Source organism: Grus americana, chromosome 2 (assembly GCF_028858705.1).
Source record: "Grus americana isolate bGruAme1 chromosome 2, bGruAme1.mat, whole genome shotgun sequence".
Lineage (NCBI taxonomy): Eukaryota > Metazoa > Chordata > Aves > Gruiformes > Gruidae > Grus > Grus americana.
Genome location: NC_072853.1, coordinates 134,283,405 through 134,303,163, shown reverse-complemented (window position 1 = coordinate 134,303,163; position 19,759 = coordinate 134,283,405). Strand labels below are relative to the sequence as shown.

General features: G+C 41.5%; 1 protein-coding gene across 3 annotated transcripts in view; it reads right to left on the bottom strand.

Moving 5' to 3' along the window:
* Window positions 1-19,759, bottom strand: part of RAPGEF5 (Rap guanine nucleotide exchange factor 5) — a 160,294-nt gene that overhangs the window by 76,566 nt on the left and 63,969 nt on the right. For all 3 annotated transcript variants that reach the window (XM_054815308.1, XM_054815306.1, XM_054815307.1), the window contains exon 9: window positions 17,181-17,306. In XM_054815308.1, the coding sequence (XP_054671283.1) occupies window positions 17,181-17,306 (126 nt within the window). The remainder of the gene's footprint in view (window positions 1-17,180; window positions 17,307-19,759) is intronic.

Sequence of the window (19,759 nt, the reverse complement as noted above, 5' to 3'; positions counted from 1 at the left end):
TTTTTTTGCCTTTCACTCCAATTCATACTTGGTGTGAAGTAAAATATTATTTTAAAAAAACTGACTTATCCACTTACTGTCTGCCAAAGAGACCTTTGTCCTTGCCTTATGTCCATAGCACCTCTCAATGCTGGCAATGCCATTACTCTAATTAAAAAAAAAAAACAACACACCAAGAAACAAAAAAAAAAAACCCCAACATTATCCACATTATAAGCCACAATTCCAAACTTGGAAGACTAAAACTTCTCTATTAAGCTGAGGTGATGCTCATTACATTTATCATTGTAAGATATATATCTTTTTGTTGAAGCTTTATGCACACAGAAGGACGCAGCTGATTTTTCATGAGAGAATACTCAGCAAAGGCCAGGAGCTGGTTCTGGCCTCGTAAAATGCTTAAGATAAACTCTAAAACTGAGAATACTATATAAAGCTTGAGCTCATTCTCAGGAACTCCAGAACCAAACTTTCTCAAATGCACTGACATTTAACACAGGCTTCTAACAGCAAGTGTGAAAAAACACTGAGTAAGGGAGTTAAAAAAAAATAAATTCCAAAGCTAATGTTTAAAATAAAACCAATGTATTTCACTTCTAGCCCAATGGTAGACAGCAGAAAGCAGAGTTTATATCCTGTGTTTTGGTGGTTGTTTTCAACTAAGCTAGATATAATGCAGTGAATTCTTTTGAGCAAAGCATGAATCACTATGAATATAATTTTCTTAGGTTTCGATGATGGTTTTAACTCCCTCCAAAATAGCCTGAAATGACCAGCCTTTTTACTAATGCTTTCTAATGGTTCTTTTCTTGCTAATTAATTCATGCATCTAAATCATTCAGAAATAGATAAGCCACTAATCACTCACAGCCTTGATAACGTATCCTGAGTAGACAGCAATGTGAAGAGGATGCAATAAGGCTGCCACAAAGAAAGGAAAAAAGAGTTAGAAGCAAAAATAAAGCTCACTCCTTCCATATAATAGCAGGAGATTTGATTCTACATCTATTATGCAGGATGAAATGCTCACTGATGTCAATGAATAGTCTACTATAGAAATGAGAAAAATCAGGCTGCTTCTATACAGGATGTTTTTTTCCAACTTTACATGCACAGGAGCAAATTAAAGGCTCCTTTTTTTTTCTTTTTTTTTTTTTCTTTGGTACAAGGTTTGTTGTCCACATTTAGCAAAAGTAGAAAAGAAAAGAATAAGGGAGGTGGGAAAGAGCAGGTTAACAATTAACCAGCTGCTGTCAGCAATAATTCATTCAAAAGTGGTGGTTATAGCACACAAGAAGTAAAGAAATTTTATCAGAAGATTACAACAGGGAAAAGAAGAAAAGTGCTTTCTTGCATGCCTATGTAAAGAATAATACTATAAAATTAAAAATTTCATTAAATTTTCATATATTGAAGAAAACCAAAGTGTCAGAAGCAATAAAATTTACAGAAAAAATATACAATGCCAATCACCACATTATGAAGTAATATTTTATATTTCTCCCATTTTACGATTTTGAATAATCACATATTAAGTTACTTTTATTCTGTTCCAGATGGAATCATGTACCTGCTTCTTAACTAGCTACATGCTTTAAAAATTTATTTCAGTACGAATGTTGGGAGTTTCCTCTCTGGTTTCTGTAGATAATACAATCGTTCCCAACTTTAGGACAGAGGTAAGTTAGTTATACCAAGGGCAATCTCAACATTTATTGAAGTTATAGAATGAAAAATACATCATTACCATGGCAACTGGTAAATCACATGGTATCTGCAATGAGATGCAAGGCATCTTGAGTAAATACTCATCCGTGCGCTTGTGTGTCCTCCTCCGCACAGAATGGTTCCTTTGTGGAGGAACATGCACAATTTCACTCTCTTCTACAAAAAGTTGACAGAAGTAATCCAAAATGTTATTTTTGCATGGGGTAATTTAATCAGATCTATCATTAGAATGGGAACAAATATTGAAAAAAAAGATTAAACGTTGAATGTTTTGCTAGGATTTGCCTCAATCAAGACCATGAAACCTTATAAATGACAGAGTGTACCTCTCAAACTCACTTTATACCTTGACATCAGAAGACCATTTAGAACAGCACTACGAAAAAAGTCTTCCTGACAGCGCAAAGAGCTGCCAGACGTGCCGCAGCACATCACATCGCGCTGGGGCAGCTGGAGCTGTTACCGCCTCCAGCCATCTGCCCCACCCTTCTGATGGATGTTGCCGCCCCAAAACAAGGACATCTGATCTACCCTTGAATGAGCCCTGAACCACACTGCTGCATGTCTTTCAGGGCTCAGATATTATCAGCAGCTAACATGCAACCTCTCCCTGAGAGGGCCTCCCCTCCTCCCTGCTCTTAATGAAGACATCTCTCTCCGGAAGAACCCCTGCAAACTATACTGCTCTACTGCCAGTCCCATCCATAGTGCCAAATATCCATCAGTCACTGGGCTTTGACTTCTTCCCAGCTGCCCTTTTCTAGCTCTTCTTCTCCAGCCATCATCGTGCCCACACAAGGCTCCCTTCCCCATCCTTTTCATTCACCATGAGGAGCAGCATCAACACCAGATTCCCAAGTAAGTAATCCCCCTTGCATCACTCCCTTTCTCCTCTCTCAAAATATCTCCTCCTTGACTGCCTGAGCAACCTGAAGCAATGTTCCCTACAGGAAGAGATAGAGAGCAACACCACGATGCCACTTGCCAGCTTCCCATATCACCCTGTATGCACAGTGGTTTCTTTGGCCAGCAAGAGCTCCGCTTGGGGATGCAAATGTCCATGGACACCTATCTTCTCCTGATCCCATTTCTCCTCTCACCACATCCCATCACCATCAGATAGCATAGCACAGACCACCCAGACCCTGCCAACACCTATGATGTCACCCAAGAAAAACTGAAACTCTTGTGTATCTCCAATCCTGACCTGCCTTCCCCCATTTTTGGCTTCAGTTCCTTCCTGACCTTCATAGCTTTATACAAGTTACAGAGCTTTACACAGATTTATACTTTTTTTGTGTGTGTACAAGCTTGAGATCTCATCTAACCAATTTCTTCCTCCTTACTCAGGAAATTATTTTTATGTCATATGTCTCAGAAAATCACCCCATCTCCTAAATCCTTCCAGTAATGACTTCTTAAACCTGTTTACTTTGTCATTGCTGGGCTCTTCCTTCCCACACAGCTGGTCATTTGCTATTTGACCTGAACTTTGACAGGTAAGGAGATGCTGTGGGTGAAGAAGAGCCACGCTCTGGTATTCATCAGCTGTCACAGAGCATATGAGTAAAGGAAAGATAAAATGAGATATGTGAACAAATGGCCAGGTCTTAACTCCCTAACAGAACCCTGTGGAGAGGGTTACAATATCCAAGTACTCCAGGGAAATAACTAATGATCTTTTCTTCAGTTCAGTCATGTTTCAAGAAGCAATCACCTGAATTACTAAGTGCTTGAGACTGCCTCAGTAATTGCAATGATTTATTTTATGCATCATCATAACTACAGCGCTAGGTCAGGAAGACTTGTGCCTTATGGATGCCTTGAATTTTAACACAGATATTGGAGGATTAGGAGACTGCAGTCAGAAACACAGAGACCACAATGATTTGACTGGGGGCAGGGGGGGGGGAGGGGAGGGGAAGACAAAGTCTTTAAAATCCTAGGTATCTAAAACATTAGTTTCCTGTTACATTTTTTATAAAATGAATGATATTTTCAGGTGATCCTAACCAGACGTTGCTTACACTTTCCTCTGCTCCCTTAAAATGCAAGTGATCACAATCTAATGTTCCTGAAGATCTCTGTTAGGATTTTTTCCCCACCGTAAGTAATGAATGTGCAGTTAACACTGTAACTACCCACTCAGTAAAGACAGAAAAACCCCAGTTGTCTCTGTCTTACACCTCTATTCCAGAGGAAACTCTCCCTTGTGCAAAGCGTGTTTCTTCATCTACCCTTAGTTTGCACTGGGGCAGTGGCTGCCTGTTCATAACCAGCAAAGAGGGAGGCGAGACCTTAGGCTCACGAGCATTTATCTGCCATAAGAGGTCTCACCGGACCTACCAAACACGCCAAAGCATATTTGGTGAGGACACACATCCACGATGCAGGAGGATACATTTGCACAGCAACAAAAGGGTTTGATTAGCAGCTTCTCGGACAGCCCCAACCTCCTGACGTTAACTAAACCCCGTTCCCCAGTCACCTTTCCTTTTAGCTAGGTGAGGCTTCACTGGCACAGAAGGACATTTGTAGGATAATGGTAATTTAAAGCGCTGTGGTCACCAGTACTTTCAGGCTATTTGAAGATCTTGAAGACAATTCCCCTCCACTCCCATAAACTTCAACCTGCTCCCCCATGATAACTGAAGTAAAAGCATTGCTAACCTTCAGCCCTGTTTTTCCAATTACTGTGTTTCAAGGTTAGCAATGTGGAAAATACTAAACTAACTCAGTTTTCAAGGTCAAAATAAAAACCACAGCAACGATAGTCCACAGCAACTTTCATTCATTTGGTATTCAGGACACATTTGATATTCTCTCTGAATATCAAATCACGAAATCATGGCCAATTCATCAGATTTTAAGCTTTAGCTTATTAAAAATTAGACTATGCTAAAAATAAAATGCAGGTTTTTATTTGATCTGATTAAGATGTTTCTGTTCAGTATGCTCTAAGCCTCTGATTATCTATATCTCTATATTATCTCAATTGTTATTTCAATATAAGCAAATTCATAACAATGCATTTTCATGGAAAATATTCATATCCTAAAAAATGGTAAAGCAATACAAGTCAAAAAGCTGAATGTCAAGATGCTAAAAATGAAAATGTTTCTCTACATTGTGTGTGCCAGGAAAGCAAGAGCTCACACGACATTTGGCAGCAGTTTCCCATGATGAAGCAGCTCTTTGGGGCTTTCATTTTCGTAAAAGCCCTAGTCTAGAGCTAGCTCCTAGCTCCTTGTCCTTAAAAATGCAATACAGATAAAGTTCATTAAATATATTGTGTAAGGTAGGAAAGCGAAGAAATTTTGCTGTAGCAAGCACTTAACGTGTGCAGGACAAATCAGGGAAAAAAAAGTAAAAAGGATTGGAACAAATTTTTTGTTATAAAAGCAAAAGTGATACGGGCATATTGATAGTACATGTTGTGCTGCATTAGCAAAATTGCCCAAATGAAGAATCACCAGAATGGGAAGTATTATTAGATCTTAATCAATAGAATTTTTTTGAAGCAGACTGGGCACCCAACCATTTGACGCAGATCCTTTCCACGCACGAGAGCACTGGAATACCGGAAACCGCAGCATTAATGAATTACAAGGAAAATTGCAAATGCCTATGATTTTATAGTTAATTTTCACATTATAATGTTCAAGCAGCATTTGCAGCTTGTTGATATTTCTGCTGGAATGCTAAACCTTTATTTCTTCTTACAGCAGGTAAGTCATGAATTTCTACCATAATTAAATGAGTAAATTGCTATTTTTTGACTGTTTCTGTTCTTAGGGGATCCTTAACACATATTGAACATCACACAAATTAAAAATTAATAGCATTTTAAAACCACAGTTATATGCATGATTTACTGTATAGCTTTTGTCTAGTACAAATATTTACTATTTGCATGTCACTGCAATGAAAACAGTGTGTGTCAATTGATTAACCAGTAAATATTAGACAGAATTTAAGTGCATTGCTACAGGAGCTGAAAAGGAAAATGATGTAGTGGAATTGTAGCCTTTTTCCCTGCATAGTACAAAACTAAGTTTTGCACCAGGGAATAAACAGTCGTATCTGTATGTACACATGTGTGTGTTCGTGTAACAGCTGAGGGTGGGAGAGTGAGAACAGACAAATTACAGGGAGCATACGGCCACCCAGCGCAAGATCAGAGCAGCTCTGTTCTACGGATGGCTGCAAATCCCACACAAATTAGCACAGATACCCACAGCTCTGTTGTAAAATTGGAGCATGTTCCTTCAGTTCCTGCGTAGGTTCCTACAAGGAACTGTCTAAAATTAAGTAAGAGAGGTAGACTCCACTGGATGAAGAGCAGGGGAATGGTGACATTCACAGTCCTGACGTCCCTGAGGTAGGGGCACAGAAGTTTGTACGGGTCTCAAATGTGATGCCTGAGATTCAGGGTTTGATCTGAAGAACTGAAAAGGAGATTGAAACTTTTCAGAAACTGCTAGATGAAACCCTGATGCAATCTGAAGAGAGGAGGAGGAGAGGATTGTCAGAACAGATGGGTCACCAGGAGAAAGCAGCTTCTTTATGTTGCCAACTGAGACTGTGTGTAAATGACTGGTTATTTCTACAACGTGAAAAAAGTTTCCATAAGTAGTCTTTGTAAGCGACCAGCTTTGCTTTCAGCAAGGTTTGCAGTCTGTTTAATGAATAAATACATACAGCACGTGCACACATAGGCACATATCTCTACAGAAGAAGAACTGCGGGACCACGAGCACCCCAAGTTCCTTGGTGGAGGAGGATTCTGCCATATCCTTGGTGAAATTGTGAGAAAGGCCCCAGATGCAGGATGCCATCACCTGCAATGTGTATAACTTGATGGGTTTCCATCCAGTGGGGCACTGGGCACTGCTCAAACTCCTCTGGAAAATTTTGTGATGCCAATGATAAAGCAGGTGGGACAATCCTCCACCCAGGCTTATTTACTTCTTCTGCCTCTGCGGGGAATAGGAGTCAAGAACTCATTGCAAAGGGAGTTTTGTTTAGAAGCCACATGCTTTACACAAGTTCATCAAATCTAGGAAGCCAAATAGAAATCAATATAGCCCAATGATTATCTCGCTATAAGTACCGTGTACAGACTGACAGATTATTTAGGCAGACTGAATCAATGTGTTGATTCCACTGAACAGATTCAGGTTTCACACACGAGGAGACAAAGCCAGAGTGTCGGTACACTTTCCAGCCATGTACCATCCACGCAAGCAAATCCAGGCCTGAACGTGTCTGGTTTTTAGCTTGAAACCTGAACAACCAGGCTTTGCATGTGAGAACTGAAATTCTGGCCTCTTCACCCAAGCCAGCTCTGATTAGTGTCTTCTCCCCTGACCCGGACCACATCAATTCTATTAACCTGCTAAACATGGCCAAACAGCATATTCTGCAAATACTAAATCAATGTAACCGCTGTAGTTGTATCCACATACATGTTTTAAAGGTTCCTATGGTGAATAACCCCCTACTTGCAATATCAAAAGTATTTGGCAAAAAGACCTAAACTGATATTGTATTCATCTGATAAATATTAGTGCCTCTAAAAAGGGAAGAGACACTGTGATGTTGCAACCAAACCAAAAAGGTGATGCATATTCTCTCCTACTCTACCAAAAGAGCAGGTTCTCCTTTGTTCCTCCCAGCACTGGGGCAAGTAGAAACGCTGCTCCTGATAGAGCACGCACAGGTCTACTCCCCTGACCTCCCAGAGAAAATGGGGACGAATTAAGGGCTGGTGCTCTCAGTCCAGCCACTCTGGTGAGACAGCAGTGTCAGCCAGGCTGGCAGGGGACAGCGCTGACGCACGGCCCAGCCAGCAAAGGGATGTGAGCTGTATGCCTTTCCCTTGATCAAACAGGGCTGTGTAGTTCAGCATCACCTCCTCTTCAGGGCTTACCCGAGTCCAGAGCTTGGGAATCCATCTAAGGTTTGATCTCCAGCAAGCTGTTAAAGGAAATACCAGCTGCTATTCATGCTCTTCCTGAGTTAGGTCATTCTATTATTTTTCCAGTCACCAAATGAGGCTAAAGTAATTTTTCCTGCAACCAGCAACCGCTGCTGCTCCCACACGTCAGACCCTTCCCCACTCGGATGTGCGCATTCGAGCCAGTGACAAAAAAAGCTGGGAACCGCCTGCCACGTGGTATTGGAAAATATATTTAAGGAAGGCCGCAAGGTCATTGCTAATTTCAAACCTCGTTTCACGTTTCCACATGAAACATCTAATTAAAACTTTTCACTGGGTAGTTAAAATGAAATCCATGCATACGCACTTGAGACCTCATTTTCACGTGCTGTGAATTAGAACATAGGAGGTGCTGCACACAGCAGTAGGAACGCTAATCAAGGAAGGAGAGGGGAATACCTGCTTTGATTTAGAGGAACACAGTCAGCAAAAATACCACTAATCGCCTGGGTTTTCAGTCCTTTGCTCTTTGAGCTGCCACATACAACTAAGAAAAATGAATGCAAGTGGTGTATTAACTGCTACCAAATCCGCATTCTCCACAGGTGACGGTGTGTCAAGCACATCTTGCAAAATGCCACCACCTTCCAAGGATACAGTGTGACGAAAGCGTTAGACTCTGAGGGCTATACCCTGCTCTCACCAAAAAATACCCATTAACATCAGCAGGAGCTGAATTAAGCTTTAAAATGCAGGCACGGTGAGTGACAGAATGGCCATAGCACAAGAACAACATTTGGAGATTTAAGGGATGTTTCATGATTGAAATAAACAAATCTTGGAAAAAAAGAAGCCTGCAAAAAAACCACAAGGTCAAGTTGTCCTTCCTTTCTTGCAGTGGAGGAGGCTTCAGCAATGGAGCAGAGATAGACACTTTACAGCTGCCTCTTTTCCAAAAAGTCCTCAGTGCAGATAGCCTGAATCCTTTTTACATGACTCTGATCTCCAGGCAGGCTACCAAATCTCAGACAGCCTCCAAAAAGGATGATGTGGTGGACAGCCATCAGCTTCTCGCTTATCAACAAAGTTTTCCAGTTATCTTGGCTGTTTCTTCTCAGCCAGGTCCACACTGTGAGCCAAAGCCAGATATCCTTGATTGGTTTCAGCTCCAAGAGAAAAGTCAGTAAAACAATGAATGACTTAAAAGATCTTCACTATTGAAAGGTGAAGGACAAAATTACTTCTGAATTTCAAAAACTGCTCGGAGTTTCTTACTTAAGTTTGCATGGTACATATTCAAAGCATTATCAACTTTTCTTTTTAATCTTCCCAAATTTAGACAACAAAATCCCTAACTTGACATATGCAGGCACTTTTGTTATTCAGAGTTCCCAGGACAAACGTAGTAGTAACTGTACAGAAGTAGATGGCAGGATTCATCCACTATATTATCAGCATAACTGGGAGTTTATCCATGTCATAAATCAGAAAAATGGAGAAAAGAACATTCAGAGCATCATCAAATGTATTGATCATACAAAGAGAGGGACAGAGCAGTAAATTTAAACCCAGAAAACACTAGAGCAGGTGCTTTGAATTCATAAACTGGTAATTTCTACTTCTCTAAAGGGAGAAACTGATAGATTAATTCTGTCAGCCTTTGGACAGTCTAGAAACATAAGCAGGTAAGTGGTTCATAATCTGGAGAGAAACATAGAAGCAGAGGATAGTGACAACCTGCAGATGAAAGCTTTATGAGTTTCTTGGCTTTTTCATGCTGATATACAGAGCAGAATGCAGAACCATGGAACCATGTTTTCAGTGTTGGTGCCACCAGGAACTGTGCAGTCCCACTGGCCGTGAAAACAGCAGTCCTGTCCTCTCCTTGCTCCTGGATGCTGATCCCCACTCTCATTCACCTCCTTCTTTGTACATATAAGCCTTCATGAAGCCACATGGTGATCTAGACAAAAATTACGCCAACCAAACAAGCGCAAGGACGTTTAATTTGACCCAGCTCAGTCTCCAGATTTGGTAAGCCACAAGGCTTTGGGGAATAAAGGAGCAAGGCTGTTTCACTGTCAGCAGCAGAATAGCTCTCGCCAGCAAGGGTCATCCCTGACACCACATCTCATCCCCACCCCATACCCATATCCCCAAACCACGAAGGGAAACCGGTCCAACTGGAAAATAACCCCACAAAAAAGATGTATTTATTTTACTTTTCAGTTGCGTTATTCCCTGTGTCTCTTCACAGAGCAGCACAACACGGGGCAGCCCAGGGCCAGGGACGAGCAGCCAGGGCAGGGATGCTGCCGACGGCACAGCCACGGAAGCGATGCCTGAGGACTCAGAGACTGCAAAGGGACTGCAACTGCTTCACCTTGCCTCAGCTATGCTCGAGTTTTTAAAAAATATCGCCCTGGCCCTCAGCAGTTCAAAGTCTAACCTACTTCCAGCTTGTTGGGATTCCCAATCCACCTCTAAAGGATCTCAAAGCAATTCATCAACATTCATTAACCACTGCAGGTTTTATAGCACCCCTTCAAGGTCCTACATGTTTAAGACCCCATTTTATATCTGGGCAAACAAAGGTGCAGAGAAGTGACGTGATTTGAAGAAGGTTACATATTAAATAACCGATGGAGTCAAAAATAAAAATTCAATGTTCTGGCCCCCAGGTTTTAGCCTGCTAAATACCATGTGCCCTGTCAGCTCACCAGAGAAGGTATTGTCCCATAAAAGAATGAGTCACTGTTCCACACCAAAGAACGCCCAGCATGCAAAACCTGGAAAAATGTGGAATTTCCTTCTATACAAAGTAGTTTAATGTTACAGAATAAATCAGAGGAGTATTATGGGAACATGTAACTTAACTCAAGGGAAAAGAGCTCCCCACTCGACATGTTCCTATACTGTGCTCACAACACATCATGTCAGCACCAGCATGACTTCACTCAAGTGCATTATTTTTACAGGAAGAAGGACCATATTATGTTACCACCATTTTGCACTGCTGGCAAAAGGGCATTCTCCTCCAAAAGTCTGGCCACATTAAATAGACTCGACGAAAGGAATAGTAAGTCCTCTTAAAAGTACATAGTAAATAAAAATACTTATTATTTTTACAGAAGTGTTGCAAGAGACTGAAACAAAGCTTTTCTAGCAGCCAAGCGATCCCAGTCCTGCATCTAAGCACGAGGATCCTTATCTCTGGCAAACTTTTTCCATTTCAAAAAGATGCTTGTGCCTGTTCTGCACTGAAAAAATTCCTAAGACCTGCAGAAGTCTTTTCTTCTCAGAGGATAAAGAGGTTGGCTTACGAAGAACAGGTGATCACCTGAGGCTATGCATTCATTCCAGCAGATGAAAGATCACCGTCAGGAATAGGACACTCTCTCCAGAACATGACAGAACTAGAATCAAGTCCCTGTTCCTCTTGATTCAGACCAGAGACTTGAACTTCAAGTTACCTCCACAGCAAGCATGTACCTACCTCTTAATTACTTACTCTTACTCAACACAGAGCTATAAACTGACAACCTCACTGAGAGACTCTTTTTTTTTTCTTGGCTTGTAGCTGAAGACTAAGTCCAAGTTGCAAACTATTGTCCTACCCTGGTACAGCGTGCTCTGCTAACACTGGCAGATCTAAGAGGTATGAAGGGAAATAGCAAACTCCTGTGCTTAGGTGCTAAATCTGTTCTGTTTCAAAGACTTTAGACATCTACACCTTCTCGTGCCTATTCAAGCCATGAAAGTTTCTTCAAAAACTTGCACTGTGCTATAGTCGTTAAGTCCACCTGATCCACAGTTCTGCAAGACATGCAGAATACCCTCCAAAAGCCAAAAGCAGTATATCTGCACTAAAGCTCCCCAATAGATGTCCCAGCCAGAGCAGATACAACAAAAGCAGCAATGACTTTTTTAAAAGTAAAGCACAGATTTCAGGCACTGACTGCATTCGGACATCACTCGACGTCACCATTTTAAAGAATGTTTTTCCATCAGAGCCCTGATTACTGACCATTAACTCAACAGTACATCAATGCAAGGCCACGGCTTTGTCAAGCTAACAAAAACTGCAGCTCTGGACACGTCCTGACGTTCCGTCTTGTCTTGCAGGTGTCCAGCTGGACAGGTAGGTGCACCCTAAAATAACCTTGATGTGTCATGGCTGGAATTTCCTCAAGAAATTCCTCGGTCGTGAGTAATCTATACAACCCGAGGCTCTAAATCGTTAATCTTCTTTTGTAAGCCTTTTAACAGCTTCAGCCCAACCACTAACCTGCTTCAATGAGCAAATCATCTGTCTTCTTAATGAGACTACTGATTACAAAAGTTAGTACCCAGTAAATTAACAAAACTGTTCTTCAATATCTGTTGTCCTTCTGAAAACATACCTGCCCTCCTATAATATAACTCTTTCATCTTGAACTGGCTAAGTCACAGAATCAATACATTCAAGCTGTATGTACTTAAATACTTTTAAACAGTACATAACTAATTAATATATATATTAATCTGTAAAGGGATTACAAGGTGGATTTAGGAAACGTTTCCCTCCCCACTGATGCATGGAAGAACCGGAAGAGCCCCAGCCTATACTATAATTTATATAGCTTAAGAAATGAATTCCTATTCTTTAATTCTCTAATGAACACATTAGAGAATCTTAAATTTCCTTTGAACATTAGTGTCAATTTGTAGAATGCTTATTCAGTTGATCTGACTATGAAAATGGTACTAATAATCTAAAGAATATTTTCCCCGTGTTGCTGAGGTGAAAAGCACTTTTATGATTTTGCTAAGGCAATGACACTATAAACAGATGTGATTTTGTTAATCAATGCAACACTTCATTGAAAATGTAACTGGAAACACTGAACAAACAGTACCACATCTATTACAAAGGCATTATTTAGTCGAGTTGTAGTTGCTTAAAAGGAGTTCCAAAAAACACGGTTTAGTGCAAAGATGCCTCAAATGCATCGCCAATGTCTGCTTGAGTAAAAAAAAAAAAAAAGACAAAATACTTCAAATGGCTTTACATACAGAGCTTGCTTTCTACATTATAATTAATGCTAACAGTAAGCAAAGTTCTCAAAAAAGCAGGCTCGTTTTACAACTGAATATTTCAGTAGAGATTTTTCATCTATGTTCTGTCAAACAATTGTTTCAAGGGAATGAAATATTTAAATAACATAAAAATACAAATATCCACTTTTACATTTCCCTAGGCTTATGAGTATGATTTGCATGTAATGATAAAATTAGAATTGCAAGGTTGCATCATTAATCTTACTCTAGCCCACATCTGATATTAAAATAATTTCTGTGCATTTTAAATAAATAAAATGAAATGTTTGTCTATCAGTACCTTGAATCTCACTGTAGGAATGCAACAGCACAGAGAAGAAGCTTATCTGCCTATTTAGAAGCTTATTTACTATTATTTACTTTCTACTCATTAACAAAACTGAAGTTTTAGGAAATCTAACACATATGGTAGATTCAGTGCCTTAATTAAGAACCTTATTCTAACACATTAGCAAGTGGGAATGGGGAAAAAAAATCACTATAATTTAGTTTTTGTTTTCCTCTACAAGTCTGTGAGCACCATTACAGTTAGAGCACTTTGCAGACATCGTATTCACCAGAGAGGAACGTGGCACTGTGGGCTACAGAAGAACAATCTCCAGTTCCAATATACCAGTCCAACCTGGTCACAGCAAGCTTGCAGCACCAGAAACAAATAAGCAGCTCACATATAATGGAGCTTGTGCACAAAACTTTTTAAATTATAGTACTTTTTCAGAACACTTTTTTATCCATAACATGAATCTGAAAAGAAATTATAGCATACCAGAAACCTGAAACAAAAGCAGTATGGACTTTCTGACTAGGGTGCTGAAGGTATGAAGTAAAAATGTACACATGTACAAAATCATCATGTATATACCCCAATTTTAAACCCTCCAGAACACATCCAAACAGAAGGAATCCCTTCTGTCTGCCACCAGAGCTCCAAACCAAGTGTTTCCTCCAGTGAACCACCCAGCTGTCACATATTTTCCCTCTTCCAGATCATCTGCTTTTTCCGAGAAAAAATAATTGAATTTCATCTCTTTCTGAACCAGTGACCCAAACCAATCCATGCTTCACCTGCCCATTGTGGGCCACAGACCACCGCTTCCAATACCACACCTTGAAGAATACGATTATGTATTTTATCTGCCCAAAATCCGCTGGAAGACCAGACTGTTGTGCATCCACATCATCTACCTTTCCTATGTGAGTCATGAAGTTCTCAGATGAAGATGGTGATTATTTATTTGAATGATAGGAGGGCTCGTCAGTCCTCCTCACAGCCTAACTCCCCATCATGCTCAAGAGAGCTACAAACACAAAGAGGGTCATTTCCCCAGGCAGCTCCACACCTCACTCACTGTGTAGGAAGAAAGCTATTGGGCTCATTGGGTACTCAAATCTTCCTTCTTCAAAAGAAAGTACTAGAATCAGGAAAGCCCAATCATATTACATTTGTGTTTGCTGTTAATGCTGGAAAACCATGTGAGGTTCTAGTCTGGACAGACCTGCTTTAGAAACACAGTGGGTAGGTAGCAACAGAGGAGCCACAACTCCATTGCCCTGACATCTTTGCATGGGTGGGAGACAGCACACGTAGATAGGAAGTATGCATATGCACAGTTCTAACCCCGTGTTCAACTTGTTTTTTCTTTTTGCATATTCCTAGAGGAGAACAAACCAGAACTCCACTTTGGGCAAAAATTCCCCCTTGGCCATGTTGGAAAGAGCAGCTTTACTTCCAGGCAGATTACAAAGCCCCCAGCCCCAAGCAGCGACACTGCCCCGGGCTGACGGAAACACAGAGCCCCACCACCGCTGCCATTTCTGCTTCAAGACGGGCGCCAGGAGCCAGCCCGGCTAGCCTGCGCTCCAAGGGCAGGGAGAGAAGCCTGGCAAGGTGTTCAGGATTCTCATTTACAGACCGAACACCATCCCTTTGAGAAAGGCAGATCATCCATGAAAGTGCAGTTTGAGCTCCCCAGGAGGGAAAGACGGTGAAAGTTTTAGCATGGGAATACTTGCTGAGAAATGAGAATCTGGGAGAACAAGCAGAGCCGCTCCATTTTACTGCCTACATCGAGTGCCTATTTCTCTGTGTTTCTAAGAAAATAATGTAAGAGTAAGCTATGCTTTTTTTTTTTTTTAAAAAAAAGATAGATGAGCATGCTACACATCATTTTGTAAGGACACCACACCCTGAACGTGTTGTTCCTCTAACATTTACAGTGAGCACAAGGGACTGGGCAGTAAGCCGATGCCAATGAATCTGCCATCACTTCTGCAGCAGCGGGATGAGCCGGGAAGGTCTGAAAGCCCACATCTGAGCAGTACTCACTGCAAACCAGCCTGCTGCTTTTCTCCTCGAAGAGAGGGAACAGCTGCCCACAGCAGCGGACTCTGCCCAGCCAGCCAAGTCCTGCCACCCGCACAATGCGCCAGAGCAGCTCTCGGACCACAAGGGAGGAAGGGAGGGAGAGGAAGGGATGGAAACTCACAGCTTCCTGGACGTATGCGACCCACCGTCCCCACCACAGCAAAGCATGGGTTTTTTCCAGTGAAAGTAAATTACCTGAGTCAGCTAAAGTGAGAACCCTACGACAGACCTTCCCCATGTTCAGCAATGCCTCCTTGGTGACAATTCCTAATGAAATCAATAGACTGGTTGGGGGCTTAGCAAATACACCCGCACCAAGGACTGCAAGTCTCTCTTACATCTGGTCATGGGCTGCCAGGACGCAGGAAGAGTCACGTCACCCCCACCCTAAAACAACCAGCAACGTGCAGAACGGGGGGGAAGCACACCGTAATTTGTTATTGCCGGCACTGGCTGTGAGACGCTCCCCACCCAGAAATAAAGGGCAGATGAGGATTGACCTGGGCTTCTGCTGTCTCTCAGGCAACTTGTCTTTTTCCTGCCACCTCCTAGGTCTAAAGGCACATCCTTGCTCAAGGGCAGGAACTGCTGCGTTACACCACTCATTGTGGATATGAGCAGCTTGCTTTAGCTCCTGCTAAATTGAAGTCACTCATCTCCTAAATAGCAGCAATTGCTAAGCACCGTACTTTTCGAAGGAGAAGAAAAGCTGAGCACTTCTTTCCTTTCCATTTTTGGAACTGTACTGTAATCTGTGCAGCTAAAGAGCTGCAGCTGACACCACATCACCCTTTGCAATGACCGGAGTAAGCAGCAAAAATATCCACTGAATTTTTGGAGTATTAGTCCTGACATTCCCCTCTCCCCTATGCCCACAGCATCTGTAATCTTGCTTCCAAATCCTGAAACACAATTAGAAACCTTCCCTGGCTTCAAATCTTCTTTACCTAAACTTTTAATTGCGCTTTGCTGATACGGTTTAAAGATATATGGAAATTCTGCCAGATGTCCATGGCGAGTGGATCTGCTGAGGAACAATTCAATCTCAGGGATCTGAGCCTGGCTAATTACCCTCCTCCCTCGTGCACACCTGCTAATACAATTACATATTTAACTACACCAGACTAGACCTTATACACTGCCGAACGGAACAGCATGAAGCTCTGAAATAAGATTTCATCTTTCTCTTCTCCTTTGTGCAGCTTTACTTCAGTAGGAATGAGCTGGAAAGTATTTCTTTTCTAAAGCACATGCCTTTTTTCTACTGTCCAATGAGCAGAAAATGGAATAAATTACATATATATTATAGCAAGACACGTGAGGACTTGGTGGGATTTTTGTTGTTTCTTGCAGTAATTATCCTGGGCACCTTTAGATGAATATGCAATCAGAATAGAAATCTTTACCAGGAGAACAAAATTAGGATACATTGTGCTATAAGCAGAGCAGTGAAGTTTTAGTGCATTTTCAATCCAGTTATTAACATCTGAATAAGTGCTTTCAGAAGCAATAAACAGAATGCTGCTTTCTTCAGTGTAAATTTTTGTTGAAAACACTTTTTTCTAAGAAACTGCTGAATTCCCTTCCCAGACCATTCTTTTTAATTCACACTGAAAAGCTCTAGCCAATGCTTGCATCCAAATATCCCAGCAGCAAAGGCATTTTCTTTACGACAATTTAAACTAAGTACTTTAAGCACTCAAATACCGTATACATTATTTAAATACCCCCTAAGCCCCAAATATTGCATAATCACTACCAACAATTTGGTAGAAAGCATCCTGAGTGCATCTGCTGTTTCCTATGTGTGTAAGATATTAATAACAGTAACTGACAGTTAATGACAACGTAATAATTTAAGTGTGTTGACAATTATTGAACTGAACGCACTTCAGAGAAATGTAAATGCCAGAGGAGAGCAGCTACAGCTCCATGACTAATGTGTGCCCTGGATTCTGACCATCAGCTTTGCTATTTCAGTTTTGTGACCTAAATCTCCCTCCCCTCCCAAAGAGAAACAAAAACCCCAAACAAGAAATGTCTTACTTGTTCTGCCTTCTCCGCCGGTTTTCTATCCGTCTGCAAAAACTGGCAGTTTTCTCTCGCCAGCTTCTGGACCAGCTCAATCCGTCCGATGTCATCTCTTCCCTGAAGCTTGCACAAAACCCCTGCCTTAAGGGTGGGAGAAAGAGCAAACAGATACTTAAATCCACAATCCCAGGACATGACACCGCCACAAATTTCAACCTTAAAAGAAATGCATCTGTTTTCTCATATTTGCGGTACTTCGGTGCCGCTTGCTGAACACAAACAAGTCGCTGCTTCCTGGGAAACAACTGGAGAGGAGCTGAGGCACATCTGAATCTCCAAATGTATCTACTTTGGAGGAACAAAGGCAGGGCTAACTAAATCAACCGCTCCTCTGCGTGTGACTATCAGATACGCTGTGTTTTATTTGTTCCTGTCAGCCTGTTTCCTGTTACATAAGAGAACAAGAGCAAGAGGTTAAAAACTCATGGGAAAGTTAGCCAGGAACAGCCCTGGAAAAAGAATGAAGCGCAACACAAGGCACTCCTAAAACTAACAGGCTACAACTCCCCCTGCTCCGGCTCCAACCATTTTTCACGTATGCAAGCCGTAAGAGTTAAAAGACAGTTGCACCACGTTTATTTATTCTGTAAATAACAAATCGGTATCTCCTGATTTTGTTTAGGAAAGAAAGTGAGATTTGCCTTAAAAACTATGTTAGAACTATTTTTTTTTTTTTTTTGGCTAATATTCTGACAGTTATTCAAGCTATGTTGATAGTGTTTTGTCAAAACATTCAGCACTGGTTGTTTTATAAAAATGCCATATATATATATATACACACCATATATATATATATATATATATATAAAAAAAGACAGATTCATGCTTGCACACAGGCATACCAGACTCATCACAAAGTTAGCTGATGAGGGCTAAATTGCTCCCTGCAAAGTCGGTGGCTAATATCACTGTCCATGATTTGGTCATGGATACAGCCTCTGCAGAACTTGAGACCTGGCTCGATGATACCGCACGGCTTTTATTAGCCCAGATGTTTTCTTGTGGGAACAGCATATGCCAGGGGAGGGCCAGGCATGTGGCACGGCTATGGAATTGCCATGTGGCTTTAAAGGCAATCTGTAAATAAACCTTTTTCCCCACTTCCTCCACCCTTTTCTTTCTGCTATTCATCCTGGGGTTTACTGAGTCAGTACATACTCCGAAACTCATAAAACATAAGTTGGGACCAAAAGCCAGGGATGCCCTGACCACTAACCTGTAGTGCCAAGCAGGCTCCAGTCCTTTGGCCTTGAGAAACTCCTGCCAATGACGGCTGAAGGCATGAGAGTGCCCACCTAAGCCATCCTACAGTCTGCTGGTTTCTCCAAGGGAGAAGGAAATGTGGGTTAAGGCTTCTTCAGCTGAGGAGGGTAACAAATCCACTTTCTGAGTAAGAGTTTTAACGCTGATGGAAAAATATAGGTTCCACGGCCAAATCCAAAGAGTCATCCTTACTGAATTATTTGAAAGAAATTTTTACATGCCTACATTCCTCCAGTCCGGATGAAGGCATCTCCTCACAAACCTCTATCAGGCACTTGTGCTCTGGAGAAGGAAAGAATTTCAGATACAGCCTGTGCTTTGCATGTCCTATGCTTAGTCCCCAGCCTCCTGAGGAACCCAGCTCTCCCACATAAGGAACCTGCGCACTGGTTTGAAGTTCAGAACTCCACTGAGAAAATAAGGAATTGCAGTGCCTAACCTGAAGGTCCTTACATTTTTCTGAGATTAGCTCCTTATCTTCTAAATCGAGGACATGGATATATAAACCAGTTCTGACACAATGTTATTACCTGCAGATCAGGAGTGAGACTGATTTTATCAAATGTGGAAGAAGATGTTGAACTAGTTGTCCAGACTCATTTAATCAACAGAGAAAAAGAGGCACTTGAGAATTTTTTTTTTTTTACTCTACAGTAGATATTTAAAAATGGTCAGATGAGTTGTTTCCTAAAATTCTCCTTCTTCTCCAGTAATTTACACACGGAACCTAGGCAATCATCATAGATTTGGCTGAGGTCTGATGTCTGCACTTCACGAGACTTTGATGGCTTGGGGACATCTGCTAGAGCTAAACCTGCTTATTTCATGGCTTCCGTGTGCTTCTAGGAGAGAGTGTAACGCCTGTGCGCTGCAATCCCCCCAGGCTTGTAGGCTAAGCACAACTCAAAGATTTACAGCCTCTCTGGATCTGGGATCTTACTACCGTGGAAGCACTTTTCACATCTTCATGCTTTGCCCGCACAAGTCAGTCCATGACCTACGAGTGGCATAGATAGTTACGAGTCCCCATACTTCAAATGTCAGATGGACATCGACAGAAATGCAGCGTGCACTCTGCCGAGCAAATACTTATTGATCTTCAGTGTATGAAGCAAAGCCCAATGGTTAAAACCACTTATGTTAAGATGAGGAAGGGGGACTTCAGTTTTGGGGTAACAGTTGACTTCAGTATGTTCAAATGGAAGAAACATCCCAGAGAAAGAGAACTTTTTGAACGCATGGGCCTCGCTTTCTTTCACCCCTTGCCCTCT